Below are 24,802 nucleotides of genomic sequence, written 5' to 3' on the forward strand. Positions count from 1 at the left end.
CGTGAGGTAAAGTTAACAGCTTTATTTAACAGGCTTCAATATTAACAGTTCAGAACTCGCGTGCAGGACAGCGCCACCTGACAGCTATTTATACGGATAGCTGTTAGGCGGCCAGCCAATGGGAGAGGCGCAATTCTTCCGCCAGCAGCCAACCGCGCCTGGACCAATCAGGTTGCGGCAGGGCGTGGTTTGGCTGCCGGCTGCGTCAGGAGGACGCAACACAATATTATCTGAACCCATGAATGCAGCTTCTTTCCCAAAATCAATTCCATGGTTCCATATAATTTCATTCAATGAGCCAGTAAAATCATTATTATGAAACAGACATTTTTTTAAAAAAAAAAATGCATCTCATTTTTGATGAGATGCATGTAATTTTGATAAAAATGCATGCAAACAGCATCACTGTTAGGATGCATGGCACTTGTGATCTCAGATTAGAAGAGTGGAATCAAACTTATTCACAGAAGCTTTTGGGGGGACCTTCAGCCAATCACTCTCTCTCAATTTGACTTAGGCCACAGGACTGTTGTAGAGGGAAACCAGATGTAGGAAGGAATATAGGCATGCTATCTATGTTCCAGGTTATACTTCTAATACACACACACACACACACACACACACACACACACACACACACACAAACCCTACACATACATATGTTGTTTTCTGAATTTTCTACAGTCTATGAATTACGTACATTCTGTACACATTGACGGTAATAAACACACACTCACACACACACACACAATCATTCCTACACACACATACATTTTTTTCTGAATTTTCTACAGTCTATGAACTAGGTACATTCTGTACATATTGACTAAATGTTGCCTCACACATTACAATCCATTAGGAAGACATAAATACCAGTCATGATGATACATATAGGGAGCATAGAAAGTTGTGTATTACTGAGTCAGATTACTGCTCTGTCTAGTCACTGCCATCTGCTTTGACAACTCATACTTCACTCCTCTCTAGAGCCAACAGCTGGAAGAGAAAGCCAGACAAAGGTTGCTTTGCTGGCTACGTCTTGAAGTATCTATTGGATACACAGCAAACCCCGACAGGAGTCTGTGTCTCTTGTCTCCCAAATCTGATTGGAAGAAGTAAAAACACATTGCAGATAGTTCTTGACTTACGAGAAAATTCCTATTGCTAAGCAAGGCAGTTGTTAAATGAGTTTTTCCCCCATTTACAACCTTTTATGCCACAGTTGTTAAGCAAATCACTGCAGTTGTTAAGTTAATCATGCTGTTCTGACCCAAACACAACAAACCCTCTGAGGTTAATTCAAAGATTCCTTTATTAGGAGTGCCAGCAGCCCCAGCAAAAAGTTTCTCTCTCACCACAGACTAACAAGTCCATCCGGCTGGGAGATGAATAGTTGTCTGGCACATCAATTCATCTCCACCCCCTGACTTTTATCCCCAGAGCTAGGGTGGGCTTTCGCTAGCAGCGGTGGCTCATCCTTCCCAAGGATCAGCCCACAGATTTCCACTGCTCTCCTCTCCTCTGCCTTCTGTGCATCCGCACGTCAGGCACTGGACCGAGCTGTTCCTTCTCTTCGTCATCAGCCACCTCCAGACCTCGGGGCTGTTGGCTTTCCATCTAACGGCTGATGGACAGCCCAGACTCTGCCTCGGTCTCTCTCTCTCTCTCTGCCAGTTCCATTCCCATTTCCCCCTCGGAGCTCTCAGTTGCTTTAATGCTGACACCGACTCCTAGGCCTCCTCCTCCTCTGATTCAGCTGCAGGAGGGGCCAGCGACCAACAGGCCACAACACCTGCGATCATTACATGTGGCTTGTACAAAGGGTGATTTTACGATTCTGCGACAGTACAACTGTCATAACTACATGCCAGTTGCCAAGTGGCCTGTATTTTGATCACGTGACTATAGGATGCTGCAATGGCCATACGTATGACTCATATATGTTTTTTCAGGGCTATAGTAACTTCAAATGGTCACTAAATGAATGGTTGTAAATCAAGGACAAGCTGTAGTTTGCTTTGGTTTTGTGTGCAACCAAGGTTTGGCGCCGCTTTTAGGTGCAAAAACGGGATCCTGGCTTGATTTCAATCTGCAGTTCCGCACTGCAGAGTGGTGGGATATTAGGATGAAGGAGACATTCCTGGCTAATTTCAGACTCAGAAGAAAGATGTTCTTCTTCAGCTCTCCAAAAACTGGCTGTACTAATGAGAATGGCAAGTGAGATGACCAATCTTTCCTACTGCCTATTATTTTGTGGGGGGAAAAACCTCAAAACCCTAGCGAAGTTAAGAATTGAATAAATTCTCTCATACAACATGTTATATAATTTATAATCCTTTCTTCTTACAGGCTAGTGACTTACCGGAGCCTGATCCAGAAATATAATCATCGTCATCAAATGGGTAGAGTCCTGATGCCTCCTCAATAGAGCTGTTGTCAAGGTATAAGTCTTTATCAGAGGTCAGTTCTGCTCTCTGGAAATGAGCATAAAACAAATGCATCATTAGTTCCCTGCCACATTACAGAGACAACCAAAACAACTTCTGATTTAGAGATGCCCTGGTAAATCAATACTGTACAGGAATGGGGGAAGCAACTGTGACAAAAAGATAGTGGCAATTTATTTTGAAATATCAACTTTTAACATGGAACGGTGCTGTGAGACTATAAATCGCAGTCAGTGTTGAAATGGATTTACCAAACAGTTAAGACAAGAGAAATGGAGGATTCATTAAGTGTCATCTTTGAGCTTAATGAATTGGTTGAAACAGAAAGTTTGTATTTCTTTGGCTCAAGAAGGCATTAAAAGTTACATTAAAAATTAAAAGGACTCTAGCTCCTCCATCTCTTTGGATATCTATGCACAGGGGTGGGCTGTTATGGGTTCACGAGAACCCGTAGCTAATGTTATGGCCGGTTCGGAAAACCTCCAAATCCCACCCCTGGCTGACCCCACCTCTCCCACCACTCCCCTCCGCTCACGGGAGTCTCCACGCGGCCCATTTTGGATGAGAGGTAAGTACAGGGCCTGTGCGGAGGCTCAAGGAGGGAGAAAAATGGGCCTCCTGGAAGTTCCAGAAGGCTGGAAACAGGCCCGTTTCCAGCATCTGGAGCCCAGTGGAAAGTCTCCGGAGCTTGGAGAAGGCAAAAAGCCCGCCCGCCTGCAGAAGGCTGACTAGGCCACACCCACCATGGCCATGCCCACCCAGCAATAGAGCAGAGAACCAATTGCTGAACATTTTGAAGCCCCCCCCCCCTGCCTATGCATCATAACCTCTAGGAGAATATTCCCAATGCTGCAAATTGTTAGTTACTGACATGATCCATGTATTAGAAAAAGGAGATAAGAGATCACTTATTTTCCTTTTATGTGACAACTCACAGATAAATGAGTAAAAGCAGTATAGACAAGCAAAAATCTAGGGTTAGGGTTTCAGTTTAGTGTTTCAGTGCTCCAGAAGAAGAATCGTAGTCTATCAAACTTCAAATGTACCAACATGGGGGAAGAAGGCACTGTTTGTTTCAATATCAGGATAAACCAAGCTATTTTCCAGCTGTTCAAGAAAACAGGTGTTTGTTGTTCCTAGTTATAGAGAACTGGGGTGGATTATCTCTGGCTAATATTTCGTCTGCCATTCCAATCATGTGATTAACAAAATAAAAAGGTAAATGTGTGCGCGTGAAAACACACAGATATGCAGCCCACCATTCATTACAACTCATGTAAATATAAGAAGTCATACGCAAGCTTTCCAAAACAGTCAAGCTCCTAATAAGAATTCTCTTTGAACCCTTTTAAAGGGGCAGAACACTTCCAAGACTACCATATGGTAGTCATTGTTCTGTCTCTTTGATAAAAGACATGAAAAGCTGCTGCTCTTTGAATACAAATAATTGATGACTTAAGTAAAGTTTATTCATATCACTTTCAAGCTTAATGTCTAAAAGTGTGCAAAAATATGATTTCAAAAAGCTTAAATCAAGGCAAATATGTTTAGTATACAATATGGTACATAACTTAGAAGTAAAGGTGTGAAACAATTATGATTTTAAAAAGCTTAAATCAAGGTAAATATGCTTACGATGCAATACGACACATAACACATAACTAAAAATCCAACAAAATTTAGCAGGATTTACTTCCAGAACAGTTTGTATAGGTGTCATTCTGAGGCATTTAGCATTAGACTCATAAAAAAACTGCAGAAATTCTGTTCAGCACACTTAATCAGGGATTGCATTCCCATCCAGCAGTTATTATCCCACTTATACTGATATTCTTAGAGTATAATGCTGAAAAATCCTCTGACCTAAATTCTTCACATATTATAAGGCAATGATCTTTGGTGCCCAGTTGAATATTGAATAAACAAGAATAAATCTAAATGGATGTGCAATAGATTAATGCCCACTAAGCACTAAATACAGGTTGCTTCATCTCAAATATCTGCTGAATGCAGACATCTGGAAATAGCTACCCTATTACAAGACATCAACACATTTCAAAATGTATTTCTACAGAAAATATTTCCTGTTAGACCTACATTCAATGATACTCTCTGGTGTTAATTTTCAAGAAGAATAAAGTCTATAGGATGGCAATTGCTTCCCTTCCCTGTTCAGCTAATATATTTAAGTAAATAGAACTATTCTAATATTCATTTTAGAATAACTAGAGAAGAAATACAGCAAAGCAAGTATTAAAAAATGCTTATTCTGACATAACAGTATTCATGTATCTACATAATAGACTCATAGCTATTTCCTTCTATGATAACTACGGTAATTCCATTAATGATTTACAGATATAAGAATTCTCAGAATCCTTATAGAGATTATAACTCTCAAGGTGCTTTTTCTTACGAAATGCTGAGATAAAGTATTTCTTGAAATGATTTTCCATTCCTGTTCATTTTTACTACTTCTTACTTGATATTTGTATAATATATAGAGAGTATCTTCAGAATGATAAGCAAAATATTAATGCATATAAAACATTTTGCTAAGAATGTAAATAGTTTTGATAGCATTTCCTTTCTAAATAGATCTATTTAAAAGTCTGTGTAAATGTACAAATAATGGCACTGAAAGACATACTGTATACTCTTTTCTCTCAGATTCTTCAGCGTCAGGGGAGTAACATTTAATAAAGGATCGAGTCTTGGAAGAATCTGCCTCGGGACTCAATAAGTTTTATTAAGCATTCTTTCTACAATGAAGTTTTCAGTGACATAGAATATCAGCCCGAAAAAGTCCACCACTGAGAAGGTTGAATGGTGTTCAAAAATTAAATTAAACTTCATTGTTTCCTTTCTCAAACCATTTTTCCTGAGACTGACTGATTGACTGATAAACTGACCAACCAAGATTGTGTCTTTGGACATTGGATATATCTTTATATGTGTTTTATATGATGCTGAGTTCTTCTCCAGACTTAGAAACATCTGCACTTTAAGGGATTAAGACTGATGTCCTTTCCTTAACAACCCTTAACTATTACCATGGCTCTCATAAACCATTTGCTGTCTTGACAAGGGAAAACATAGATATACATGTATTTCAGAGTCTGTATTCAGCATTCTGTGTTAGCAAAACAACAGTGAAAATTAGCAAACTGTATGGATGCTTCAACATATTCTGGATATATTCAGCATTTTATTTATGCAGTTCATTAAAACATTATTCCCACCCATTAACTCAGAAATTGGCAAAGATGTGCCAATGAGACCAACACACTCATAATCATTTCTCTATGCTCCCATATTCCTTCACCATCTTCCATTTTTAAAGGAGAACTGGTATTCTGCAGTTCCAATCCACAGTGTAATGTTTATTCACTGTAATATAATATTCTTAGAAATGAAAACAATGTATATTTTTAATTTGAAAATGTGTCCGCCTACTCTTAAGGGCAAAAGTACGCTGATGAATCAGAATAAATAATAAGTAGGGCGGGGGGGGGGGAGAATCACCATTTGCTTTCTCTAGCTTTAAAGTTTCCATGACCACGATGGCATTTAGTCCATAAAATAATATAAGCACATGGCAGCCATTTTTCAAAATTATCCTCAAAAATCCAAAATATTCCTCTCAATGCACAAACATTATCATTCCCCATGATGGTACCCTATGGATTCCTAGCATTTCCAACATCTTCCAGCTAAAGGAAGATGTCTAGAACTCCACAAATGCCTTGGTAAGGCCACACTTGCAATACTGCATCCAGTTTTTGTTGCCAGGATGTAAAAAAGAAGTGGAGACTCTAAAAAGAATGCAGAGAAGAGCAAAAAAGATTATTAGTGGTCTAGAAGCTAAAAACATATTACGAACTGTTGCAGGAACTGGGCATGGCTAGTGTAATGTAAAGAAGGACTAGGGAGACATGATAGCAGTGTTCCAATATCTCAGGGGTTGCCACAAAGAAGAGGGAGTCAAACTCTTCTCCAAAGCATCTAAAGGCAGAACAAGAAGCAATGGGCGGAAACTAATCAAGGAGAGAAGCAACTTAGAACTAAGGAGAAATTTCCTGACAATTAAAACAATTAATCAATGGAACAACTTCCCTTCAGAAATTGTGAATGCTCCAAAACTGGAAGTTTTTAAGAAGAAGTTGGATAACCATTTGTCTGAAGTGGTGTAGGGTTTCCTGCCTAAGCAGGGAGTTGGACTGGAAGACCTCCAAGGACCCTTCCAACTCTGTTATTCTATTCTATTCTATTCTATTCCACAAACCTGGGAGGTCATGTTAGTTTGAGGAAACTGAATTTATCCATTGCTTCAGTAAAGGCTAGAAGGAATGCAGAGTTTATTAGGAATTCAGCTCAAAGCGGAGTGTGTATGTGAATCTATTTTTTTTTCATCCAGTTAAAAAAAAGATGAAGACATCCTCAAGATGAGTTGATTCCTAATGACTACATAGGAAAGGTCCATGATTTTTCCTCCCTTGATCACAGCAAAGAGTGGTTTGCCATTCGCTGCTACAAGAACTGTGTTCTCTGTGAAACTATCTAAAAGTTCTAAATGCAATATCCATTAGGGCTGGTCTTTCTGTTATTATTTGATATACATACTGAAGTTTTATTGATTTACTGTCAAAACCAAGAAACGAGCAAAACGACAAAGATTGTGTATGAAAGGAATGCATTGAAAACACAGGTCTATTCGTTTACCATAGCATTAAACAGCTTTTATGGGTATCTTGGTCATCGTAAATATTATGCTACAATAAACAGGAGTTACAACTGGGGAAAAAAACCAATTAGCAAGCTTTCTTGGAATTTCAGATGACCTGGTAGCTAAAATGAGAACATTCTCCTCCTCTCAGTGACTATTCTATAGTTTAATAAAGGCATTAATAGGGAGCTTCATCAATCCATTCACAAAGACACTGTTTCCCTTAACAGGCACAGACAAATTTGGACGGCAAAGCATTAAAATGAACAAGAGCAAGAAGTCTCTTGAGACCTGGTCAAAGATACCAAGGTAGATACTTGGCATGGGAGAAAGGTCTTGCAAACGGAACTACCTGGTTCAAGGAAAAGTTGTACTAATGTCATACTGAATATTATTGTCATGGGCCTACTGCTTCAGCTGTCACAAAGCTTTCTCAAATCAGTGACCATTCTTAAGTCACATCAAGTGTTGAGCTGATGACCTATGGAATTTTATATGTAGGTCACTATCTTCCATGATGACATCCTTGCAACCTGCAAGTGAAACCAAATCTGAGCCCAAAATTCAGCATGGTTTCATGTGAATCTCTACAGCAGGGGTATCAAAGCCTATTTCGTTGAGAGCTGCATCAGAGTTGTGTTTGACCTCAGGGAGCCGACGTCACTCGTGTTGGGGGTGCCTGTGGTGGCCCAAGTGCTCTGCCAGCAAAAATGGAGCTCCGGGGGGCTGCCTGCAGTCCTCCCGAGCTGTGTTTTTACTGGCAGAGGTACTGTGGGACAGTCTTTTGCTGTTTTCAGGGTGGCCCTACAAGGCAGATCTAAGCACCCTGCGGGCTGGATCTGGCCCCTGGGCCTTGAGTTTGATATCCCTGCTTTACAGCATGGGTATCTGCAGCAGCTCGCTGCTTTCATCAGGAGCATCATGATATAAGCTCTGCCCCCTTTGAACATACATGTGGCATGACTTGCTTCACAGTACTATAATTCTACTTTCGCCATTAGCTGCTCCTGCTCCCACTCCTCTGTGGATGCTGCTGCTTTACAGCAATTAAATCAATTTCCTATCTCGGAAACAAATCAGATGTATGAATTTGGACTCCGTAGCTTCAAAAAAACATAGCTAATAAAATATCAAATTTCCCACCAGATACTAGATGTCCTTGCTCTTGATATTTTATGTTTGTTACTGAGTTTGGTGCGTTACAGGATAGCTTTTGAGAATTTGTGAACCTTGCTAAAATGACAGCCTTTTGTTGTTCTTTCCAGATGTTTGAAAAGAAACACCTAGGTACTTAAATACACTAATCAGAAGTAAAATTGCTCATTTTCCCAGAGGGATGACAGATGACAGTTCTTTTGGGGAAAGCAATTATTTTAGCTTTATCATAGTTAACAACCAGTCTTTCCTCTCCTCGACAGAGAAACAAGGCTTGAAGACTCAATCTCAGCCCAACTTTGTGAGAAGAATTACAGCTCTACCAACTGACAAAAGAGCTGAAACAGGTCGATTGATCAGCTCTGGGTGATGAAACTCATGAACCATGACTTGCTTCACAGAATTAATTTAAAACTGAAAAGAGAAGAGCCACGACATGCCCTGGTTTCACCCTCTGAATGGAGAGAAAGCATGCCAGACAAATCTTATTGCATTCTTTGGCAAAGTACCGTATTTTCACGACCAAAAGCCGCACCGGATTAAAAGCCGCAGTATCAATTAACGTTAATTTTTCAAACTTTTTCCACATATAAAGCGCACCGGGTTATAAGCCGCACGTTTCCCGACGCTTCTGGACATCTGTTGCAGTCGCGAGGAGGAGCGGAGAACAGCACGAAGGTTCTTGGCGCTCCAGGAAGCTACGAAAGCAGTTGGGAGAGGCGCACGGCTTGGTTTCTCCTCCCTGGACGTCACAGCAGCAGCCCCAAACTCACCGATCTCAGTGTTTTTCGCATCGGGGTGTGCTGCAAGAGCATGCCCCGATGCAAAAAACACAGAGTTCGGTGCGCTTGGGGCTGCTGCTGCGACGCGACGTCCAGGGAGGAGAAACCAAGCCGTGCGCCTCCCCCAGCTGCTTTCGTAGCTTCCTGGAGCGCCAAGAACCTTCGCGTTGTTCTCCGCTCCTCACGACTGCAATAGATGTCCAGAAGCGGCTTTTGGGGCTAATGGGGATTCGATTTCCAGCTCGATAGCCCCTGCCGCTTCTGGACATCTATTGCAGTCGTGAGGAGCGGAGAACAGCGCGAAGGTTCTTGGCGCTCCAGGAAGCCCCGAAAGCAGCTGGGAGATCTTTTTCCACATATAAAGCGCACCGGGTTATAAGCCGCACTGCCGGTTTTGGATCAAATTTTAGGATTTTCAGTGCGGCTTATAGTCGTGAAAATACGGTAACAAAATTAGTAAACCAGCGAAATGCTATGGACATAGTATACTTAGGTTTCAGTAGGGCCTTTGACAAAATAGACCACAACCTACTATTTGCTATGATAGAAAAAAGTGAGTTAGACAGCATCACCATGAGATGGATTTCTAACTGTCTGACCAACCGCACACAACGTGTAGTCCTTAACGAAACTGTATCTACATTGAGGTTGCAGTTGGATACCCCAAGGCTCTGTCTTAGGCCCAGTACTTTTCATTTATCTTCAAGTTTGCAAGTTTGCAAGTTTAATAACATAGATATGCCGCCCAATCCCGTAGGACTCCGGGCGGCTTACAGTACAGAAATAAATCAAAAAAATAAAATACAGGGAAAGAAAAGATAGATTTAAAATAACACACCATGCACTCAGTTCTAAATGGGGCTGGACCATATTTTGGGGTCAACAGCCCCAGGCCTGCCAGAACAGCCAAGTTTTAATGGCTTTCCGGAAGGCCGAGAGAGTGGGAGGGTCCGGATCTCTGCGGGTAGATCATTCCTCAGGGCCGGGGCAACTATAGAGAAAGACCTCCCTTGAGTAGTTGCCAACCAGCATTGCCCCGTCGACGGTACCCGGAGGAGGCCCAACCTGTGAGATCTTATGGGTCGTTGGGAGGTGTATGGCAGGAGGCGGTCCCGCAGATATCCAGGTCCCAAGCCATGTAGGGCTTTAAAGGTAACGACCAGCACCTTGAAGCGCATTCAGAGACTGATGGGAAGCCAGTGCAGCTCGCGGAAGATAGGTGTAACATGGGTGTACCTAGGTACACCCGATATCGCTCGCGCAGCCGCATTCTGGACCAATTGTAGTCTACGAACACTCTTCAGGGGCAGCCCCAAGTAAAGCGCATTACAGTAATCAAGCCTAGAGGTGACAAGAGCATGAGTGACTATTTGAAGTGCCTCCCGGTCCAGGTAGGGCCGCAACTGGTGCACCAGGCGAACCTGGGCAAAAGCCCCCCTGTCACAGCTGACAGGTGGTATTATAATGTCAGCTGAGGATCCAGGAGAACACCCAAGTTGTGGACCCTCTCTGAGGGGTGAAGAGTTGGGGGCAACATCAATAGCCACTCAGTCTTGTCTGGATTGAGTGCCAGCTTGTTCACTCCCATCCAGACCCTGCCAGCCTCCAGGCACTGGCACATCACTTCTACCGCTTCGCTGAGTTGGCACGGGGCAGACAGATACAACACGGGTATTTAATCCCGTGCCGACGAATAATCTCACCCAGCGGCTTCATGTAGATGTTAAATAGGAGGGGGGACAGGGCCGAGCCCTGAGGCACCCCATACTTTAGGGGCCTAGGGGTCGACCTCTGTCCTCCAACCAACACCGACTGCGACCTATCCGAGAGGTAAGAGGAGAACCACCGTAAAACGGTGCCTCCCACTCCCACCTCTCCCAGTCGTCGCAGAAGGATACCATGGTCGATGGTATCGAAGGCCACTGAGAAGTCAAGAAGCACCAGAATAGAGGAATGTCCTCTATCCCTGGCCCGCCAGAGATCATCGGTCAGCGCAACCAAAGCAGTTTCGGTGGAGTAACCAGGCCTGAAACCCGACTGAAAGGGGTCTAGATAATCTGCTTCATCCAAGGTCCGTCGGAGTTGAAGGGCCACTTCATCAATGATTTAGACAAGGGGATAGAAGGGGGAATTTGCAGACAACACCAAGCTGGCAGGAATACCCAACACTCCAGAAGATAGGCTCAAGATACAGAAGGATCTTGACAGATGTCAACATGAGCCGTATCAAACAAAATTAAATTCAGTGATGACAAAAAGTTCGACATTTAGGCAAAAAAAAACAAATGCACAGGTATAGAATAGAATAGATGGTACCTGGCTCAATAGTAGTAACTGCAAGAGGGATTTGGAGCCCTAGTGGACAATCACTTAAATGTGAGCCAGCAGTGTGCTGCAGCTGCCAAAAAAGTCAACATAGTCCTAAACTGCATTAAGAAACAGAAGGATAGAATCAAGATCATGTGAAGTGTTAATGCCGCTTTATAATGCCTTGGTAAGGCCACACTTGGAATATTGTATTCAGTTTTGGTCACCATGATATAAAAAGGATGTTGAAACTCTAGAAAGAGTGCAGAGAAGAGCAACAAAGATAATTATAGCACTGGAGGTTAAAACATACAAAGAACAATTACAAGAATTGGGTATGTCTAATTTAATAGTAATAATAAAAGGACTAGAGGTGACATGATAGCAGTGTTCCAATATCTAAGGGGCTGCCACAAAGAAGACAGGGATCAACCTATTCTCCAAAAGAAGGCAGAACAAGAAGCAATGGATGGAAACTAATCAGAGAGTGAACCAACCTACAACTAAGGAGAAATTTCCTGGCAGTTAAAACAATCAGCAGAATGATTTGCCTCTAGAAATTGTGAGTGCGCCAACACTGGAGATTCTTAAGAAGAAATTGGATAACTAATTGTCTGAAATGGTATAGGATTATCACAAAAATTGTTGTATGATGCCTGAAAATCATACAAGAGCCGTGGTGGCGCAGTGGTTAGGGTGCAGTACTGCAGGCCACTTCAGCTGACTGTTATCTGCAGTTCAGCGGTTCTAATCTCACCGGCTCAAGGTTGACTCAGCCTTCCATCCTTCCGAGGTGGGTGAAATGAGGACCCGGATTGTTGTTGGGGGCGATATGCTGACTCTGTAAACTGCTTAGAGAGGGCTGAAAGCCCTATGAAGCGGTATATGTCTAACTATTGCTAACTATTGCTATAGAAAATACTGATGGATACTTGCAGAGCCTTCCTTATGAAAGGGTCAACCAATATTTAGAATTCATACTTGTACCCACAAAAGCATTAGTTTACAAATCTAATGTTTGTACACTGGAGATTCTTAAGAAGAAATTGGATAACTAATTGTCTGAAATGGTATAGGATTATCACAAAAATTGTTGTATGATGCCTGAAAATACTGATGGATACTTGCAGAGCCTTCCTTATGAAAGGGTCAACCAATATTTAGAATTCATACTTGTACCCACAAAAGCATTAGTTTACAAATCTAATGTTTGCCTCTGGCAATAAATACTCCAGATCTCATGATCAAATTCTTCTAGTATTGTATTGTTTGGATTGTTATCACAGTTCCTATATAATGTGGAGGAAGCATCAACAATATTATTCACATATTGTGTATCTGATGATTGATATTTTCTTGGGGCTGCATAAATAGTGACATAGCAAGAGCTGTAAACTTTCATTCTACACCTTTTAAAAAGACACTTTTTAAAAAATTGCAAACATCTGAAATTACATTAAAATGCTGCATAGTGGGATGAAAGGGATTCTTGAAAGTGAGGTCATCTATATAAACGTGATCTGAACTGTTAAACATATCTTTGACACGAGAGAGAGGGGGGAGGTAGGGCGGAAGAGAGAGAGAGAGAAAACAGAATGTTTTTGAAGATACTTAATTGCTTCCAAACATGTAAGATTACAACATCCATCATCCCGCATAGCAAAACTATGTTATTCCCATACTTGTGGACCAACAAATATCCCCATTATCAGCATGGCTGGAGGTCTTCAATGACTGGCTAAAGACAAAAAGTGTAGTCACCCAGTGTGTGTGCAATACTGTCATTGTCAGCCTTGCAATTTTCTTGAGTGCTCCATCTTGAAGATATTTACATTTCTGACTTCCACAATACAGAAGTCTTCCCCTTCCAAGTGGGTAATGATATTTCAATGTACTTTTGTTGGACATATGCGGATGACTGCCAATTAACATTAATCTCATTAAATTTGTTACCATCTATTTCAGTAGTCTCAGGGCAGTTTATAAATCCAGTACAGGTAGTTCTCACTGACTAACTGCCTTGTTAGCGACATTTAAATTTACAACAAAGTTTCAAAAAAGCTTTATGACCAGTTCTCACAGTTACAAACCTTTGCAATGTTCCAGGGTCACATGATTGCCATTTGGGGCACTTTGCAACTGGCTTTCTGGATGTCTTGTTTAGCAACTGCAGTGTATAGCGACAGAGTTGCTGGTTCAAATTATGGTTGGTTAAGTGAGGAGTACTTGTACACAATACACAGATAAACCTCCAAGTGGCCTTAATGACTCTCTAAAAGGATGCAAATTACCAGTTGTCTGCAAGGAATATAAATCCTTCCATTCCCCACCACTCAATAAGAGTTGAATGAAACATCTTCAAAGAAAAAACAAGAAAGTCCACTTGCCTCTTGAAAAATCACCTTTGGTGATGACCCATGACCTGGATGACTGAAAATCTCCATATACGAATATTTGTACACAGCTAAAATGATTAAAACATACAAGATAAGTATGTCTACTCTGTTTCCCTGAAAATAAGACCTCCCCAGATAATAAGTCCAATCAAACTTTTGGGTGCATGGGCTATTTGGAAAATAAGCTCTCCCCGAAAATATTGCAACACAACAGTATCCATGATGTGACCATGCTTATTGCCTCCTGTACCTCAAAAATAATAAGACCTCCCCAAAAATAAGGCCAAGCGCTTATTTCGGGGGTTAAAAGAAAATAAGACCCTGTCTTATTTTCAGGGAAACACAGTACTTGTTTAACTGTACACATTTATACAGTAAAAAGTGTCTCTCAAGCTTTAGATTACTGCAATGTGCAAATGTAAATCCTCTCTCCTCATTTTAAGCGCAGAGCCTTAAGTATCCAGACAAGAAACAAACCAAATTATGTAACACTTTCAAGGAAATGTTTTGTACTGTTCTGAGTTAAGGTAAAGTCTATTACTCAATTATTTCTGGCTGTGCATACTCTCTAATTAACATGCCAGTGTGAATTGCATTGCTTCTCTTTCTTCCTCTGACCTCTTTAAAAGACATTTTGACGTTTCCTTTTCGTTTAGATTTAACTGTCTACTCCGTTGTATTTGTGTATTGGTTTTTTTTAGGAGCCGAAAGCCTCTTTCCCCCCCAAAAAAAGAATAACATTCAGTTTTATTTTTTAGAAATGTTTTGCTTCTGGATTTATTTAAAGTCTGGTGCTTTTAGCTGCCACCATATTTAAGCTCTTAGCTTTCTTTCCGAAATGGTTGGTGTCTGAACATCGCTCTGAAGAAATCTGAAAAAGGCACTTTTGAGAAAATCAACTACTTCAAGACTGGTAAGAGACACTACAAGTTGGAGTTACAAAGAGAATTTCTTCTTCAAACGGTTAACAGCAGCAAGGCAGTGAGCTAAATAGACTGCTGCCTTATCAATGGATTAACTTCAATTAACAATTCCACATATCTCGCTCTTCCTTATTGAAAAAGAAAAGTCCTTGGTGAAATGGCTTGAAAACAGCAAAGTGCTTGCTGAGATGGAAAACACACATTTTCTGGACTGCACTAGAGTCAATTTAATGTTCACACATTTGGGACTCTATTTGTTAATAGCCCAGATTTTATTCCCTCAATTTATTAACAATCAGGAAGTTCAGGGTAAGGTGCATGTATTCATACATACGTATTTCCTCCGCCTCCTTTTTTCTCCTTCCAGGATCAGCCTATTGTATTATTTAAACCCCAAGGTAACCTTGCTGGCTTACATGCTGGTAATTCTAACCCTTAACCTTTTATTTGGTCCTGCTTGCTGGCAGTTAAGTGCTAAAATGGCAATATATCCCCCTGGAAACCTGTTAAATTTTACATCCAACCACCCATCTATCCGTCATTGGAAGAAATATCCATCTGGTTTAGTTACAAGCGGGGAGAAAGACACTGGAAACATGGATGCTGATGGTTTATTGATCGAGAGGACCACATGGGTTTGAGGTCCTGGGCAGCTGACCACATGGAGTGGAAAGGGAGGGTTATTTATACCCTCTTTGGGCTTTGAACTTGAGCTTCCTGATCCTGTGGCAAGGGCATGCATTCTATTGATTGCTGCCAGACTCCCAAGGGGCTATGCAGGGGTCATAGCTGAGGTCGTAGCTGAGGTCGTCTAAGCTCTCAGGTTTGGTTAAACCTTGGGAGGGTGATAATGGAACCAAGAGGCTTGTGTTCTGAAAGGGTGTTGGGCAATTCCTATTGTGTCTTAATGGCTTTGTCCTGTTTGCATCTTGAGTGAGGGCTAATCCCATCACCCCGAGGCTGAAGGTCTTTTGTCTTATAGATAGGCTGGCCAGTCTTGCTGGGACTATTAAAAAGGTGGGGGCTCCTTTCCAAGAACATGTTTCTCCTTTAGGGAAATATAATGTTCTGCCTTTTTAATATCTATCTACCTACAGTATCTATCTATCTATAGTATCTATCTATCTATCTATCTATCTATCTATCTATCTATCTATCTATCTATCTATCTATCATCTATCTATCTATCATCTATCTATCTATCTATCATCTATCTATCTATCTATCTATCATCTATCATCTATCTATCTATCTATCATCTATCTATCATCTATCTATCTATCTATCATCTATCTATCTATCTATCTATCTATCTATCTATCTATCTATCTATCTATCTATCTATCTATCTTCAACTGAGCAACTGTACATCAATAAGTAATAGGATGTACCAAGAAAATAATTGGCAACCTACCCCTCCCTATTAAAGTCTCCTACCCTCCCCCAGTTAAATACCATACCTGAAATAAAAGCCCCATTTCTAAAGCTTGCTTTCTAATGTGGAGCAATAACTAGTGTCAACAATGAATGCACTGTATTGTTACATAATACGGTAACACTGAATAGGCAATTACAACAAATATAACTGGAGAGTTTTTATTAATTTTGAAAAACATTACTATGATCATTAGAGAAGCGACATGGTGTTCCTAGTATTATTTTTTATGGCTTACTTGCTCTTTTACTCTTGTACAAAATGCTGCTTTCAGAATAATTGTAATCCACTTTGGGCACTGTTTTCCTTTGGAAAACAGATATAAATCTATAAAATGAACCAATTAAACTTATCAAAGTGCTACAGGAATTTTAATATCTATGTTATGGCCAGACCTTTAATTTTCAGGCTCACTGGTAACATTCCAAATAAAATACATCTATCTTTTGTCATTACATTAATTGCTAAAGGCAGTTTTGTTCAGAACAGCTTAAATCCTGCAACAATATCTGTAACACCATCAAATACCCACATCTGCCTATCCCAGGTCTTTGGGAAGGGCTCGATAGGCAAACCAAAATGCCAAATCCAGCATGAATATGTGACTGACTGTGTGACAAACCATAACAACAACCAAACAGTATGATAAAGTAGCAACAATGGTGTGCTGGAATATCTTCAAGAAAAAGCACTTGACTGTAAGAATATTGGACACTGTAATATCTGGGGACAGTAGGTTAGAAGATAAAGAAATAGAAAAAAATCACACAATATAAAAACCTGCAGGGCTATGACAAAAGATAGCAAAGGGAGTATCAATAGTGATATGAACCTTCAGTGCAATTTCATCTGGAAGACCATTTGAACAGCATTAGCATTGACAAAATCACTACCACTCAATTCCAAAAGGGAGTTTTACTTGGAAAGCCTTATAATATTCTTCAACAGTACTTTTAATTTTATTAAGCATCATCCATTATCACAGGTCCTTGGCAAGGAAGATAGAGGGATACAAATGTCAAATTCAGTCTGAACACCTAACTGACTGTGCAATCAAACATAGTAATAATTTATTGAATTTCTATGTCTGACTCTTGGTGGTCCACAACAAAGGAATTACAATTAAATCAATAAAACATAAAGAGAGAATGACAGTCAGAGAAATGGAATCTCTTTTTGAAAATTATCTTGTGATCATGTTGGTGTAATAAAGACTAGGCCTGTGATGGCGAACCTATGGCATGCGTGCTACAGGTGGCACACGGAGCCATATTTGCTGGCATGCCAGCTGATTTTCAGCCTTCCAGACTGGCCGGGGAAGGCTGTTTTCACCTTCCCCGAGCTTCAGGAAAACCTCCGGAAGCTGGGGAGGGTGAAAAACAGGCCTTGTTGGGGCAGTTTTTTGCCTACCCAGTCTCCGGAGGCTTTTTTGAAGCCTGGGGAGGGCAAAAAACAGCCCCAATGGGCCAACCGGAAGTTTGGAAATGATCCGTTTCCTGCTTTTGGAGGTCTTCTGGGGAGGCGGGGGAGGCTGTTTTCGCCCTCTCCAAGCTTCAAGAAAGCCTCTGGAGCCTGGGGAGGGTCGCGTGTGCATGCGCAGGTGGGCAGGGAGGATTCAATTGGTGTGGGCACGCATGAGCGCATGACAGCATGTGGGCACACAATTTGGCACGCCATAAGAAAAAGGGTTGCCATCACTGGACTAGGCAATCCAGTTCATCACAGTCTGAGGAAATAAGTTTCTAATATGGCTGACATATATGAATTAAAAATAGAATATACCATTGAACCTTGAAGAACCAGGAGGTGATAGTGGTGGTAGTAGTGATAGTAGTAGTAGAAGAATTGCTGCTATTTTGAAGGCAAAGGGTGGTCACACCAAAGATTGATTTGATTTAGATTTTTCTTTTGTTCGCTCATTTTGCATTTTGAAAATTTGCAAAAATAAACAATCATTATTTATATTTCTGAAAGCATTCTTTGTTTACAGCATTTTTTACACCTGCCTACAACTTTTGCACAGTATTGTATGTGTAAAGAGAAGCTGGTGATTTCAAAAACATCCATGTTGTTTTCTTGGTAACCGCTTCTTGTACTGAAGGAATGAAAGAAGGCACCCATCATTTTGCATAAATATATTTTGCATTCTGCATTTGAATACGATTCTGAATTTCCTGGAATCTGTTTTGTGCAATCTTTACACTGACCCTTATTTATTATTTTTCAAAATTTATTTTCATACATTATTAAATAAGGTATAGATGTTATCATTTTAATATTAAGAACACATAACATTCTGATTTACTGAGTTTATTTAGCCACTGAGAATAAGAACTACATCGTTGAGCACAGAAGAAAGCTGTATGTCACAGCAAGTTTAAGATACAACCCTTCGTTCAACTCTTGTGACTAAATTGAAATACGTTTAGATATTACACTGCAAAATACTCAATATATTATATTTGCCAAATGTGTAATGATAGGGAACAATGAAACATTTTGATTCAAATTTAATCTTCATGAAATATATGGCAAAACTCTATTCTAGTAGCTATATTTCAGTGAAACTCTTGAATATTGAAGCATTGCGATTCTAATGTTTATAACAAAAATAAAGAAGTGGGAATCAGTTACTAATAAATGTCAATCAAATCCTCTACTCATATTGCTGGCTATAATAAAAAAAATGTATTAATCTTGCTGTGTTTCTATAATTCAGATGTCGCTGTCTCTTCCCTTCCCTTTATATCTAGTTCATTAATAATGCCAGTAATTCATTTTTTTAAAATTAGGACCTAAAAGGAAAGAACTTAAATAGTATGTGTGTTGTATCCAACAGTGACTTTATATTTGCAAAAAATACAAGGGAGAGTGCTTAATGCTTAATTTTTTCTATTATCCCCAAATCCTTCCTCCAAAAGCTGCTCTTAAATGTAGAAGAAAATATAGAGAATGAAAGGAAAGGTGGCAGCATGGAAGGAACAAAAATGCTTTCTCTAAGGCAAAGAGGCACCATGGGATGTAATCACATTTGGCTAATTTCAAGAACAAGAAATGTGCAATAAGCAGGCAATAGTAAACAAAAGCAAATAGGAGTTCAAAACTATGTGCATAATTCTTTTTTCTCTCCAAGAGATTAAAGGAATTTCAAAAGCTGCTGTTAGCCAATAAAGAGGATAATTTACAATCACTGTCATGAGAATCCAGCTTGTAAGAAAACCAACGATATAAATATAGATAGAAGTTTGTTTTTTCTGGTTCTGAACATTAACTTTTAAACATAAAAAATGAAAGTAACACCACCAGGGATGGCTACAGAGGAAACTCAGTATGTTTAGTCTTGAAAAAAGATGCCTGAGGGGGCATAATAGCAACATATTTCAGGCATTGGAAGGGTTATCACACAAAAGAAAGCCAAACCCTGTACTTTATCACCCCAGAGGGCAAAATATTGGAAGACAGGAAGTTTTGTTCCGCTGAACTTTAACAATAGCAGCAATCTTGAACGGAATAGTAGGTTCCCCTTGACTGGGGATGTCAGAGAAATCTTAATTTGGATTTCTATTCTGATTAGGGCACCGGATTCCACAATCTGAAAGGCCTTTCCCAACATATGGTCTGTTTCAGATTTCTTAGTAGATGCCTCTACAAAAATCTTTATATTCTTCCCAAAACCAAGTGAGATATTTTAAGAAGCACTTACAGTCATAACTACAAGCAGCACTTTTCTCTTGAAAACAACACACCGTTCCGATGTGGTTTATAAAAAGGTTTATGAAATCATTGATGTACTTTTTGTTCTGAGGACATGAATTCTGCACACGCACGCTGACACAATCGAAACACTATAAATCGTCCCCAAACAGAATTTCATTTAAGCTCTTTGTAGAATGTCTAATATGAAGTAGGAAATGGTTTAAGAAAGAAACGAGTGATGTATGGCCAAAATCAAATAAAAGGTTTATTTTAAAGAGAAAATAAGCCATCTTGAAAGCTAATGTTTTTTCCCCTTCCTGCTGTCCATAGGGAAAATTGTTGTATCTTTTACATATTCAAGGGCAGTGGGGTAAAGGTTAGTAATATCTTCACATTCTTCTGGAATCATCTGTCTTCCTGGCTTACAAAGAACTAAAATAGTTACTCTATGATGTCATGTTAACTATGCATATTAAAGGAAACCTTACTAGCATCTTTGGAATTTGGACCACTGGTAAATAATTGTGATGTGAAGTGTGGTTTGGACAAAGAACAGTGATTCAAAGGGAAACAAAACATCTGAGACATATGCTATCCACCCAAAAATATACTCAGCTCTCTTTGCTCCATTTGATTCTTTTTTTTCCTGCTTCTAATTGCATTTTTGGAAAAACTCTCTGGCTTTTTATAATTTTATTCACAAGATGATTTGTTGTAACTGTGCTTGACCAATTTTCTGCAATCTGATTAAAATAAACACTGATTCTTTTCATATGTTCTTCCCCTCCTACCCAATATTAATGAAGCATTACTTTACATCCTTTAGCTAGCCACTTATCTACCAGATCTACAAGTTTTCCAGTGACTATACCCTGGAAATTGTAGTCCTTGATTTACAACTATATGTGATGTGATAATCATAAATCAGGTCACCCACAAGGCAGACCCAATTTTATGACATTTTTTCTGGTGCTAATAAGCAAACAAACACTTTGCTATGGGCTGGTTTTGATTTTTAAAAATGGAAGTAAATACTCTTTTGGGGCAAAACCATTATAAAATACAGTCATATGACTGTGGGACACTGAAATAAAGGTAAAAGTATCTCTCACACATATGTGCTCGTTCCCAACTCTAGGGCGCGGTGCTCATCTCCATTTCAAAGCCGAAGAGCTAGCGCTGTCCGAAGATGTCTCTGTGGTCATGTGACTGGCATGACTAAACACCGAAGGCACGCGGAACGCTGCTACCTTCCCATCAAAGGTGGTCCCTATTTTTCTACTTGCGTTTTTACATGCTTTCGAACTGCTAGGTTGGCAGAAGCTGGGACAAGTAAAGGGATCTCATTCTGTTACGCGGCACTAGGGATTCAAACCACTGAACTAGTGACCTTTCTGATCAACAAGCTGAGCATCTTAGCCACTGAGCCACCGCTCAGTGTAAATGTAATAATGTAATGTAAAATAACTGTAAATTCAGGATGGTTGCCAAGTGTCTGAATTGTGGTCACATGACTGTGAGTGGAGTGGCTGTTGGAACTTTTTAATTGGATCGTAAGTACCCCCCGGGGAGGCCCATTTTAACTTCAAATGTTGTCAGTTGAGCACTACCTGCCTGAAGGTTAAAAAAAAATCTGAAATGTGAATTGACATTTCAAAATGCAAAACCTAATTTTCATTATTTGATGTAATTGGCTATGTTGCTGAGCATGCTTATCTTTCATGAGACTGAATAGAGTTGGGAAAATTAAGATCCTACTTATGTGCTGCTACTTGTCTTGCTCTTTGGTGACTATCTTCTAACTTGTGGCTTATCCAACTCTCTGAGAGATCCATTTGGGAAGATCTCATCAATGTTTTGGTAGTGGTGTTTGGATTAGGGAGGGTGTGTGTGTTGTAAAAAAACCTGAAAGCCAGATAACAATTCCTTTGGGCTGCACACAACATTGGTTTTTTTTTAACGTGTGAATGAAAATGTATTTTTACAACATATAGATGATGGAACATTTTACCTTGTTAAATTTGAATAACATTCACGCGAAAGTATTATTGCTTGAATCCCAGCTTTTCTGACCTGAACATTGATTCTAAATGCATACACCTTACTGGGAGGGGAAGGAGAACCTTTTCATCTTTTCAAAGTAGCAATCATGGTGCAATCATAGGCAACTGACGAAAACTGTTCATTTCCACTGCTGACATATGTAGAATCTAAAAATACAAGCCCATCAGATTATAGATTTGTACTTTCTTAATTGATGGTTACATGATAACTAACTTGTCTCATATGTAATGCTACAGTTGGAAGCGGTGTAAAACTACGCAATTCACCAGTAAAATGTATAGTATAAAATGTAAACGTGAATATAGCAGTTCACTTACTTACCAAATATCTCTGAAGTGCAGAAAACACTATTCAATGCAGCAAATCTTTACCTCTATAACTACAACTGTTGCAAATAATTTGGTCAATGTACACAACTGTCGGAACTGTCACAACTTACAACCATTCGTTTAGTAACCATTTGAAGTTATAGCAGCACTGAACAAAGGAACTTATGGGCATTTCAAGATCAATTGAGGTACTAATACCACACTATAAAGCCTTAGTAAGACCACACCTAGAGTACTGCATCCAGTTTTGGTCACCACACTATAAAAAAGATGTTGAGACTCTAGAAAAAGTGCAGAGAAGAGCAACCAGGATTAAGGGACTAGAGGTTAAAACATATGAAGAACTGTTACAGGAACTGGGCATGGCTAGTCCAGTGAAGAGAAGGACCAGGGGAGACATGATAGCAGTGTTCCAATATTTGAGGGGCTGCCACAGAGGGGAAGGGGTCAAGCTATTTTCTAAGGCACCCAAAGGCCAGACAAGGAATAATGGATGAAAACTGATCAAGGAGAGATTCAACCTGGAAATCTGATTGCCATTTGTAACCTTCCCAGATGGCTTTCAACAAGCAGAGTCAATGAGGAGAAGCCAGTTTCATTTAATGACCGCATTATTCACTTAACAGCTGCAGTGATCGACTTAATTATTGTGAGAAAAAAGTTGTAAAATGAGGCAAAACTCATCTGCTTAGCAGTGAAAATATTGGGTTCAATTATGGTCATAAGTCAAGGACTACCTGTAATTCATTTATAGAACCCAAAGATGTCCAAGAATATGTTCTGACCTAGGCTTCCTAACAAACCATAAATCTCACTCTTAGTCCCCAAAAACCTTCTTTTATTTAAATGGCTGTGAATTATGGTCATTCATAACCCGTAATGATTCAGTCAGTCTGTGAAGATATCTGCTCAAGTTGCCACAGTTTTTCAGGGTAATGTTGGTAAGCACCCACCTTTATCTCCCTTGAAATGCTGCCAGAGACCTAATTGCCAATTAGTTTTGCCAGGCCAAACTTAGCACAGAGTCAAACGGAGCTTCTCAGAGATTGAACTGACCAGAATGAACTAATTGCTTCCTGCAAAGGCTCCTGTCTATTGGCTCCTCTTTTATGTCTTATGGGAGGGGCCAATCATCTCCAAGTCTTACTTCCGAATTTTTTCTTAATTGTTCTTGCCGCCCGAAGTCCTACGGGATTGGGCGGCATATAAATTTATTAAATTACAATTAAATTAATTCTGGTAGCTCTGTGCATGCGTGCACAGGGAACAAGCTCCCCCTGTTCCTCTGCCTCGCTGATGTCATATTCCGGAGGCAGCACATAACTACCAGATGGCCTTGGCCCCCTCTCTGCCTCCAACTTAGAGCCTTGGTCCAAACCTTCCCCCAACTCCAGAACTGGCCCATGTTCCTCTCCAACCTCCTCATTGTCCGACTCTGCTGCCAGCTCCACTGACCCTTGGCAGACCATAACAGAATGTTGAATAGAGAAGGGGACACTGCCTTAGTTATCAATCAGTGTTGGATCACAGCATGGGAAAAGTGGAGCTGGAATCACTTCTCAAGCCACCTTTTTAATGTTTTTCCCCCTATGGATGATTGCTATAAGCATTCCAGTTAGGAGCTCTGTTTCAAGCAAATATAGTACTTGTATTGTAGCAGGAGCTCCAGGCTCATTCATTCAAGTTCCTTTCAGAAATTTATTCTGCAATGAACCTGCCAAGACAAATAATAATATCCACAAGAAGTTGCAAAGCAGCTATTTACAGGAAATAACATTCTTACCACAGTTCCTTTTCAAAACATGATGCTGAAATTGTATTGCCAAGCAATTAACAGTGATAATATTTTTTGCCATTGTCATCAATATCTAGACTATACTTTTATGTTTTTATAACCTTTTATGATAGAGATTTAAGATTAATTTTTCTTCAATTTATTTTATCTCCATTGTTCCACGAAGAATTTATTGAGTTTCCATGATGGCTTTGCTATCAAAATGTAATATTGATTTATTTAAAGAACATATATGGCTGCCTAGCTCATATAATGATTGTAGGCAACTTGCAACAATCCATAAAAACATTGCTAAAAACAAAAATAACTTTTCTCACCAGGGACCAAACCAGCCTCCTAGATCAACCCCTATCATAGCCTAATTCTTGGGGGAAGAACCAGGTCTTCCAAAAGGCTAGAAATATAGGGATCCCTTGCATCTCAGTAAGAGTGTTATTTCAAAGGGTTGAGGCAACCACCAAGATCCTATCAAGAGTCAACATTTAAGGGAGGATAGACGGTCAGATCCTGAAGATGAAACTGGAGTACTTTGGCCATCTAATGAGAAGGAAGGACTCACTGGAGAAGAGCCTAATTCTGGGAAAGATTGAGGGCAAAAGAAGAAGACAGGGAATGAAGTGGCTGGATGTAGTCACCAATGCAGGCGCCTTGAGCTTAAATGGACTCCAGAGGATGGTAGAGGACAGGGAGGCCTGAAGGAACGTTATCCATGGGGTCACGATGGGTCAGATATGACTTTATAACTAA

At 40.0% G+C, this 24,802-nt stretch overlaps 1 protein-coding gene across 2 annotated transcripts in view; it reads right to left on the reverse strand.

Moving 5' to 3' along the window:
* The window catches only part of SDC2 (syndecan 2), a 72,903-nt gene that overhangs the window by 9,139 nt on the left and 38,962 nt on the right, over positions 1 to 24,802 (reverse strand). For both annotated transcript variants that reach the window (XM_087706834.1, XM_087706833.1), the window contains exon 2: positions 2,363 to 2,474. In XM_087706834.1, the coding sequence (XP_087562960.1) occupies positions 2,363 to 2,474 (112 nt within the window). The remainder of the gene's footprint in view (positions 1 to 2,362; positions 2,475 to 24,802) is intronic.

The sequence above is a fragment of the Thamnophis sirtalis genome, unplaced genomic scaffold (genome assembly GCF_051295495.1).
Source record: "Thamnophis sirtalis isolate CommonGarterSnake01/CBP01778 unplaced genomic scaffold, rThaSir2_p1.2 scaffold_2, whole genome shotgun sequence".
Lineage (NCBI taxonomy): Eukaryota > Metazoa > Chordata > Lepidosauria > Squamata > Natricidae > Thamnophis > Thamnophis sirtalis.